General features: G+C 42.4%; 1 protein-coding gene across 1 annotated transcript; it reads right to left on the reverse strand.

The window, feature by feature from the left end:
- Positions 1-3,464: 3,464 nt before the first annotated feature.
- LOC103716967 (uncharacterized) lies at positions 3,465-4,546 on the reverse strand. Its single transcript, XM_008805188.6, has one exon. It carries the CDS (start codon positions 4,258-4,260, stop codon positions 3,685-3,687), a length of 576 nt encoding a protein of 191 aa, XP_008803410.3. The 5' UTR covers positions 4,261-4,546; the 3' UTR covers positions 3,465-3,684.
- Positions 4,547-10,393: the final 5,847 nt, after the last annotated feature.

The raw sequence follows: 10,393 nt of genomic DNA on the forward strand, positions 1-10,393 counted from the left end.
CGAAGTGAAAGTCGGAGCAAAAGGAAGGCAGATGATTTCATGAGGGGGACCAGGAGGCCCAGGCCACTTGCATATTTAGGGCTGGAGGTTTCTACGTTATCGATTGCCATCAAGAGTATTTTAGTCTTAAAGTTGCCGAGTGACCATTACATGATACAATCCTGTGAGATCAAGTAAATGAAAATGAAAAGTGGGACCACGTTACATCACTTAATGAACATAAAGATCTAATTGAAAAATAAAAAAATACTAAAAAAAGAGGTAAGTGAAAAGGACCTTCAATTGAGAGGGTGTCTTAGTAATTATACCTAACATTATTCAAGCCTTTCCTTTCCCTTCTGTTTGAATTTATTTTGTTTTATTTACATTTGCCGGTGCCTAGTTTTCTTCATTCAAGTCATACATCAAATAATTGAGTTGTTGAATTCAGCATCAATAAATGGAAGAATTATGCCTTCGTACAGGAGTCTGTAACTGAGATCGTTCCAGTTGGACAACATAAATATTGCTGCTTGTGTTTTATACTACCTTAAGCATGCTAAGTCTTGAGCTTCAACGGCCTACAAGAAGGGCTCGTTTGGTTCGTGAAAAAAGAAGAGAGGAAAGTATGGTCAACAGAAAAATAATAAGATGCCTCTTGTTTGATTGAAGTTTTCAAAAAAGAGAGATGAAAAAGTTGTATTCACATAGGAATATGATTCCCACATTTCATGGGAAAGTTTTTTCCATGAGAAACATGGAAAAGTTACTTTTCCATAAGACGGAAATCACTCCATTTTTATTTTTTTTCCCAAAAATGCTTTCCGTGAACCAAACGAGCTCTAAGAGACAGTCTAGCCTCCAGTATGAGGGCTTGCTGGATTAAGAACCATGCTTCCAGTGCCCTTTGCTTTAAAATGGTTCATCCAGAGACTCCAACTCAATTATTTGAATCGCAGTTATGCTATGGTAAATTCCCAGTGACATAGAATACCAAAATAGTCTAAATATCTTAGTATAAAAGTGTTGGGGGGAATAAAGTTTCCCCCCAAATGACATAAATGCCCCAGAGAAGCCGTACAACCTCCGACCCCGGACAGCAGAAGTCGGCGTCCGACCTCGGAACGCTCGGCCACGAGACGACCGACCCCGAGACCTCCGACCTAAGAGAAACCCCGATGTCCGAGGACCGTACTCTAACATCCCTCCGGCATTTATTGCGCATGGCCGCTGTAATCTTCCGGCACACTCAACAATAAATGCGGATCTCCGGCTTACTCCACCATTAATGCGGATCTCCGGCTTACTCCACCATTAATGCGGATCTCCGGCTTACTCCATAATAAATGCGCGTGGCTCCTGACATCTACGGATCCCCAGCTCTCCACGGCAAATCGACCCAGCAGGGTCTAGTCGACTATGATAAGTCTCTGATCTCGGCCATACCGCCAACATCAGTGCAATGATTCGCCTGACCGAGCACCGACCTGAACAACATGCCGAGCCATACTACGGCCTCTCCCTGTTACATCACAGGTAAACCGACCCCCGCATATAAAAGGGAGCCTTGGCCTCTCAAGAGGGGGGGAACATTGGTACCCTCAAAAATTCACTGTTTATCTTCCTTCTCCATACTATTTGCCCCCCTCACTGACTTAACCGTCGGAGGGCCGGCGCCGGAAAACCCGGCCACCGGTTCGTGTGCAGGCACCCAGACAGAGGACGCCGCCCGCCGACGGACCACCGCCCCGCCGTGAGAACTCACATCCGCTCCCTCTCTTCGACCGAAGATTGCCCCCGGGTCCAATTTCCAGCAACAAAAAGCATGATCGCTGGTATCATGAGCCATTTTCATCTAAATATGCCAACAGAAGATAACATGGTATTAAAGAATATTCAGGATAAAACTATGTAGTCCAATTCCCAACACAGCAAGAGAGGAAAAACAGAAACAGAGGGTGGGGTCATGGGTTTACTAGGTCGGTTTTGTCCTCTCCAATCAAGCCAATAAGATACGTTGCTTGTCAGCTTGAAAACGACCTTGCAGATTAAAATTGGTGACGCAACTCGAGCTCCATTTGGCATTTCTATACTTATCATCCAACTCAGATGATCAACTTGCTCACGCTTCTTAGACAAGCACCACATTTACAAAAAGGGGAAAAGTGAAATGAACAGAATAAAGATAAACAAAAGCACAAATAGGCAAGAAACATGAATAAAATATAAGGAACACCTTGGTTGCAAATATTTCCTGCAGTAGTATGCACCATGCAACTTTTATCTCATTAGACAGTCCAATTATTTTCGAGATTGTAATGACCCTAATATTTTCAGGAGTAATATATAGCAAGAAGAAGACTTACTGCAATACTGAAATATTGCTATGGAATTTTAATTCTGGAAAGCAGAAAAATGGAAAATAAATCTAGCTTGACCATACTGTGAAAGAAAGCATTGGAAGTAACAGAAAATGTCAAAAGTCAAATCAATTAAGAAGACAGAATTTCTTTCTCAGCAGACAATGCTCAGCACTGTTACAAATTCGCTTATTCACTTAATCAGTTAAACATCTGACTAAACCAAAGAGCTGCATCAGATTGAGTAGACATGTTAACTCTCATGGAATTAAATTTAATAGTGGAAAAATACAAAAGTGTTCCACAATATAGACAGTAAGAAAAATGGGATAGGTGATGATCAACATAGATTATATATTGCAATAACATTATAAGCCAAGTGCATGAAAGTGAATGTTAAGGTCTCTAAAATATAGAGAAACACAAGCAACTGCTATAATGAGAGTGAGCAATTAAGCCTAGTGAAAAAAGATCAACCACCACCCTTTATAGCAACAACATTATATTTGCTCCATTTTGTTAACTGAATTCCCTTTGGAGGGGGCTTAATGCTTGAATTCTAGCATAGGGCATAAGCACATACTTGCCAACTAACTTGAAAACCTGAAGTAGACAAAGAAACTCATTCAAACAAGATTGAACTCAAAAGATAACACTGCATAAACATTAATAAATCACCGGAGATCAGGAAGAAAACCCTAGCATGGAAGACCCAATTAGCGCTCGTTATCGACAGCAAGGCCAATGGCATCTGGAGAATAGCTCTCAAGTGCTCCCAACCATGCAACAAAAGTGAAGGATCCTCACTTCTCCAACGGAAAAGACTTGCAAGTCTTCAAAAAAATTTCATTGGAGTTCCAACAAAAGATAAATATTAGGTTTTAATCAAGTCAACGTCAATTGATCAAGAGTAGGAACTGAACATATAGGAAAAGACTCTTTTTTCTCAAGTAATTTATAGGATAAGACGTATAAACCAACAAAATAATCAAGAAGATGGAGGAATTTTAGATGGACATGAAAATGAACCAAACCACACACAAAATTCTCTAAATAAACCCAAAGTCAATACACACAGGCAGAAGATAGATGATTCAATTTGATGATCAAGGTCACCTACTGTGATGCAGATGGGAATCAAGAAATCTCCACTTCATTGACAAAGAGAAAATTGGTCAAGAAGATAGAAGGATGAACTTGACAAGCTAATTGCAAAGTAAACACAACCAGAACCATATACAATTACATCAAAGATTTTTCAATTGAATTGAAAACCACATAACAAACAGTTCATCCATGATTCAAAAGAACCATCTTTATCTATAAAGTGGAGCAATAAAGCTTATTACTGTACAACCACAAGCCGGCCGATGCCTCCATTGCCTCTGAGATCCCCTTTCTCCTCTCGACGCCAAAGCTCCGCCTCTCCACCATCCTCCTCCTCCTCATCATCATCATCAGACTCATCGGAGCCCTCGCCCTTCGGAATGGTCACCACGAGCTCTCCATCGATGTAATCGGCGGCGGCCAGCGCGGGCCTGGTGCACGGTGGGAGCCGGAACCTCCACCGGTTGAGCTCAAGGCCGTCCAGGTCCCAGTCGTCCACGCCGGCGGCGCCGGCCCGGACCACGACCTTCATCACGCCGGGGTAGATCCTGACCGCGTGGGCCCGGACGGCTCCGCCGGATAGGCCCCCGTCGGCGTCGGCGGCGGCGACGAAGCGGAAGCCGTCGGGGCCCTCGTGGACGGCGACGTCGGCGTCGGCGGCGAGAGGGAGCTCGAGGACCTTGCTGAAGATGTGGGGCAGGCGGCGGAGCTTCTTCTGGTGGCCGAGCTCCACCGCCTCCGCTGCCGAGAGGGCGGTGCTGACGTCGTACCGGAAGGTGATGTTCCGCTTCTTGGGAGCTGGGTGGACCCTCATGGTTGTCTCTGCCCCCGAATCCAAGACCCTCACCCTAGAAATAGCCGATCTTGAGAGAAAGATTGCTATCTTTTGGACACCGTAGAATCCTCGTGGGATCGAGAATCCAAGGGAAAGGAAACAAGAAATCTCCTTTAATGGCTGAACCCTGAAGTGGTTCCCGTGGGATCGACTGCAAACCCCAAACCAGACGGCGGAAATGATATAAGCAAGGAGAGGACAAGGATGGCAGGGAGATAAAAAGAGTGTGGCCTCGGGGGGTAATCAGGGGAAATAGTTAAGTTGGGGAGAATCGGAGAACCTTCATGGAAGGGTAGTTCTAAATACACCCCCCCTATTGCTCAGGACACCCCCCAAAAATTAAAAAAAAATTAAATACTCTCTACACCACCCCATTTGCTAAGGACACCCCTAAAAAATTAAAAATTCCTAAATTACCCCCACCCTCCCCACCCCCCACCTCCCCACCCCCCGCCTCTGCCTCCTCCTCCTCCCCCCTCCTCATCCTCCTCCTCCCCCTCCCCCTCTTCCCGCCCACCTCTGCCTCCCCCTCATCCCTCTCCCCTCCTCCTCCGCCCCGCCTCTGCCTCCTCCTCCTCCCCCCTCCTCATCCTCCTCCTCCCCCTCCCCCTCTTCCCGCCCACCTCTGCCTCCCCCTCATCCCTCTCCCCTCCTTCTCCGCCCCGCCTCTGCCTCCTCCTCCTCCCCCCTCCTCATCCTCCTCCTCCCCCTCCCCCTCTTCCCGCCCACCTCTGCCTCCCCCTCATCCCTCTCCCCTCCTCCTCCGCCTATTCACCCTCCTCCTCCTCCTCCCTCCTCCCTCCTCCTACTCCTCCACCCCTCTACCTCCGCCCCCCATCCCCATCCCCTCTTACTCTGCATCCCCCTCCGCCTTCTCCCCCTTCTTTGCCTCCTCCTCCACCCCCTATTCCTCCCTGCTCCCATTCCTCCTCCTCCTCCTACCCCTCCTCCCCCTTCTCCTCCACCTCCCCCTCCTCCTCCTCCTCCTCCACCTCCCCCTCCTCCAACTACCCCTCCTACCCCTCCCCCCTCCGCCGCCTCCTCCCCACCCTCCTACCCCTCCTCCCCTCCCCTCCGCCGAACAGAAGGATTCTGTTCGGTTGAGGGTTGCCGAACAGAAGCCTTCTGTTCGGCACTGGATCGCCGAACAGAAGCCTTCTGTTCGGCACCGTTCAGCCGAACAGAAGCATTTTGTTCGGCGATCCAGTGCCGAACGGAGCACGAAACGGAGGAGGAGGAAGGAGGGTGTACTGAGAAAATTTCAAGGGCAATATGGTAATTACACTAAAGGTTAGTTTGGGTATTTTTTTTTTAATTTTTGGGGGGGTGTCCTGAGCAATAGGGGGGGTGTATTTAGAACTACCCTTCATGGAAAGGGTGGTTCTATATACACCCCCCCTATTGCTAAGGACACCCCCCAAAAACCAAAAAAAAATACCCAAATTAACCTTTAGTGTAATTACCATATTGCCCTTGAAATTTTCTCATACACCCCCTTCCTCCTCCTCCGTTTCGTTTTTAAAAGAAAAAAAAAAACACCCCTCAAACCCCCCTTAAACCCCTCGATCTATTTACATCGTTTAGGCGATCTTTGAAGGAGATTTAAGCCCCATTCGAAGCATGGACAAGCAACTAGTGATTTGGGACGAAGAATCGGCCGCAAAGGTACGTGTTCCACCTTGTTTCGAAATTTTTTTTTTTCACGGTTCGTGCTCCGTTCGGCACTGGATCGCCGAACAAAAGGCTTTCGTTCGGCTGAACAGTGCCGAACAGAAGCCTTCTGTTCGGCAACCCTCAACCGAACAGATCTGTTCGGCTGCACAGTGCCGAACAGAAGGCTTCTGTCCGGCACTGTTCAGCCGAACAGAAGCCTTTTGTTCGGCGATCCAGTGCCGATCGGAGCACGAACCGTGAAAAAAAAAAATTTCGGGAGAAGCCGGCGAGGTGGTCGGAGATCGGGAGAATGCCGGCGACGAGAGGGAGAAGGGGGAACGGGGGGGTTTTGGGCGTTGGCGAGGTGTTTTGGAGGGGAAGAGCGGGGTGGGGGGGGGGTTTGGGGGGTGTAGAGAGCAATTTAGGTGAGGGGGTGGGGAGGGTGGGGGGTAATTTAGGAATTTTTAATTTTTTAGGGGTGTCCTTAGCAAATGGGGGGTGTAGAGAGTATTTAATTTTTTTTTAATTTTTGGGGGGTGTCCTGAGCAATAGGGGGGGGTGTATATAGAACCACCCTCATGGAAACCTTGCCCTCGAGATTATTTCTCACTATTATTTAATCCACGCGGCATAAGGATAGTAAAAGATCTAAATTTTTGAGAAACGAAACTTTTTAGGAAAAATGATAGAAGGAGCCCTTAAGTCTTAACTTGGGGTATCTCTAGGCTTTAGTAAATTTTAAATGATCCTTCAAATTTCCAAAATATTTTAGATTGGGACAGTATGAGCCTACCATTTCAAATGATAAAAATATCCTCTCTCACACACATTTTTTTAGCCTATTTGAATATTTTTTTTGGCTACCCCTAATTCTGATCGTTCCTTCGAATATCCAACGATTACAGACAATCTGAACCCTCATTTGATGTCGGTTGTCGCTCTATTCTTGCACACCCCTCTTTGTCGTTGATTATTTCTTGAGAGAAAAAAAAAAAAAAAAGTGGGGGGATGAATTCTGTTCTCATCGTGCTAGCGTACTCTCTTTCGTTCTTCTATGTCACTCAAACCTATCATTTTGATTCTAAAGTTCAGCTCTTAGCAATAGAATAAATTAGATGCAAGGTACGAGAGCACCAACTAAAGATAGAGTCCTCTAGGGATTCATGGAAAGAGTTGTTGTCGATTTATCATTATAGGAAATCCCTTCGATAACTCTCATCTCACAAAGAAATCCATTCTCATTCTTTTATAATGAAGTATGAAACTTGGCCAAGGGGTTAAAAGGATACCGCCAAAGGAGGAGAAACCTCATGGACATTGCAACCTCCTCTCTTCTCCTATGTTCCTACCAAACCCTTCCCTCTTGTCCCCCGAGAGTTTTTCATCGGCAATGTCGAGAAGGAGTTAGATGCCGCCCCCTGCGATGAAGGGCCCGCTACTACCGATCCATAACACTTCGACACTGCCCCTTTAGCCGCGACCTAGCTTGATGCACCTCACCCTCCTAAACGACTTTCGAAAGCCCCCTCCTTTCGGCCACAGATCTCCTCAGCCTCTCCCTACTCACCCTACCATCATCAAGGAGTACCTCGCTAGTCAACTCCAAGAGATCCAGGGCCTTGTCAATGACAAGCAATACCTCGCTACCACCCATGCCACCCTCAAGTAGGAGCTCACCGCTATCCACGACGAGATCGAGTGTATCAATCAGGCCACTACCTCAACTCGGCCGAGAGGGATCTCCAGCTTTGTGAGGTCCATTTTCTTACCCTTTATTTCGTTCTCTGCTTTTTGTTCTTGTTTTTTTGATCCTAGAGTGTTTCTTTCTTATTGAATTTTGGCTTAAATGCTGAGAGGATTGATAGCCCCATAGTCACGACAACCAAATCATAAGAAATAGATGATCCACCCATTGATATTTCGATGATCCTATCGTCGATCGAGACATTCTTATTATCAAGCTCCTCCTTTTGAGCTAGGACTCCACCCCAAATAATAAATATTAAGGGTATTTTCATCCTACAATAACTTTATGGTACCATATAATGGTCATGCGGTACCCGGAGATAAACGAAAGGACTAGTTTGGAATAGCTTGGAAATTTGAAGGATTTATTGGAAACTTTTAAAATCGAGAGGGTATCCCTAAGATATGTTCTAAGTTGAGAGATATCTCTATAATTTTTCTAATGTTTTAAAATAAGCTATGCTCTAACCCAGTATCTAACTAGACCGACCACAACTCGATTCAACCTGAATGAATGAGTTGGACAAGAACGTAAACTCAAACTTACTGCAACTTTCGAATTAAATTTGGATTTGAGATTTATTAGACCCACCCAACATGCACTTGACCAAAACCCATATAGTTACCCAAGTTATTATAATACACACACACACACACACACACACACACACATATATACACACATAAGTGGAGCCTTCAAGCATCCGACATATGCCGTGGTGTTGTAAATGACATAGCGTTCCTAAAATTGAAGAATTATGGGGTTGTAGATGATATAGTATTTCTGATAGAAAATGATGATTTCTCCAAAAAAAAATAAAGTTATTCAAGCTCTTTTTACTGAAGAAATGTATGATTTCTTTTAAAAAAAATTGGAGCAGAAAAATAAAAATGGCATGTTATTACATATTCTGGTAGTTATCATTGACTTTAAGTAAAGTATATCTTTTCATATTTTTAGTCAATTATTACATATTTTAATCATTAAGTGCTTGATATTTATGATTTAATTTTTATAGCATGTATTGGATATTTCATTGATAAACTTTTTGAAGCAACTATTTTTAGCTTGTTCAACTTTCCGAGATACAATATTTGATCCCGATGGGAATCTGGAAATTAGGCTCAAAATCTCAATGGTTATAAGTCCGGGTTTGATAAATTGTTTTCTCATGCAAGATCTAAGATAATATATTTTTTTTGAGAAGGAAGGTTTAAGATAATATTTATAACAGTATGGTCATTGTAGAATTTAGTCTCCCATTATATCATACTAAAATTTGCTACGTATGGAGAAGAAAAACCTCTCGAGTAAAGCCTTATGTTTTGCGCGAAATTACTTTTAATAGTAAAATGAAGTATTGCTTCGAACATGTGGTATTTAACCAATATGCAAATGCCTCTATGAAGGTTCAACATTGCCTTGTTGCTAAATGTATCATCGAAGAAACTCCCATGCAAATAAGTTGGAAAGTATATTTATGAAGAAGAGCTCACATATGTAGTCTGGTTCAGGAAACTTTCACGCCACGACAATTGCAAATCATCCTCTTTTTCTAGGATTTTTCTTCTTTGGGACTCATATAATTGGTAGCCATTGGTCAGTGGTTTAAAATGGTAGTAGGTACTTGGACGTACGTTTATGTGGTTGACTTATCGCTTAACAACAAGTGGTACTGGGTTTGAGTCTTTGATGGTGCATTTCAAAATACTAGTTATAGTGAATATAAATATCAACATAAAAAATGTAAAAAAGAAAAATTATAATCAAAATAAGAATGGGTGAAAAGATAAAATTAATCTGTGTATGTTTTCTTAGAAATACAAAAGCAGTACTTTGCATACCTTTTTTTTGAATTTCGAAAATACACCATTACTAAAATATTATTTTTTATGTATTATGTAGTCATTTAGAAAGTCATATGTTTTTATGAATATATAAAATATTTATTTTATTACTAAACATTTTATTTTAATAAAATATAATTTGTTAATATATTAATATATTGTTAAATCTTATTATTTTTTAAGAATATCATTAGTAAAAAAATGTTATTACTTTTATTAAAATACATTATTTTATTAAATACTATTAGTATTATTAGTTTTATTAATATTATTAATTTTACCATTTTTTTAAAATGTTATTAGTTTCAATTAATATATTAGAATATTATTGATTTTTATTAATATTGATATTGAAGTATTATTAATTTTTTGTTAATAAGGTCTTTACGATTTGGTAGTCTAATGTATCTGAAGGATAATTTTTAAATATGTAGAAAATATATTTTTTTCGTATGAGGCCCTAACAGATGTATCCTTGATGCCTTCTTGGAAGGATGTAACTCCATTATCATGCCCAATCAATATGCCACATGGTGGTCAACCAGAGGAACTCTTATGATAGCTTCCACTTCCATTTCTAATGATTCGACAATGGGATTCAAATCGATAAGCACATTGATAAATATCTTGTTTTTCATGAAAAAAGGAATCAGAGATAGAAATATCTGTATACAAATCTTAAACTACTAAGAAAGAAAAAGATTAAATTTGTATCAAATTGGAGCTCGTATTGGCCACTTCGGAATCTATAGAAGATGGAAAGCTTGCTTAATTTGTTAAAAGAACATGGTTTTCTTTTCTGTTTTCTGGGATGAGAGGATGTAGAAGTCGAGGAGAATGCGATTATTTCAACCACCCTAGTAAG

Source organism: Phoenix dactylifera, chromosome 5 (assembly GCF_051530095.1).
Source record: "Phoenix dactylifera cultivar Ajwa chromosome 5, Ajwa_hap1_PhDact_Kaust_v1.1, whole genome shotgun sequence".
NCBI lineage: Eukaryota > Viridiplantae > Streptophyta > Magnoliopsida > Arecales > Arecaceae > Phoenix > Phoenix dactylifera.

Excerpts from the sequence above, each read along its gene's own strand:
- LOC103716967 (XM_008805188.6), bottom strand. The coding sequence starts at position 4,260 with ATGAGGGTCCACCCAGCTCCCAAGAAGCGGAACATCACCTTCCGGTAC.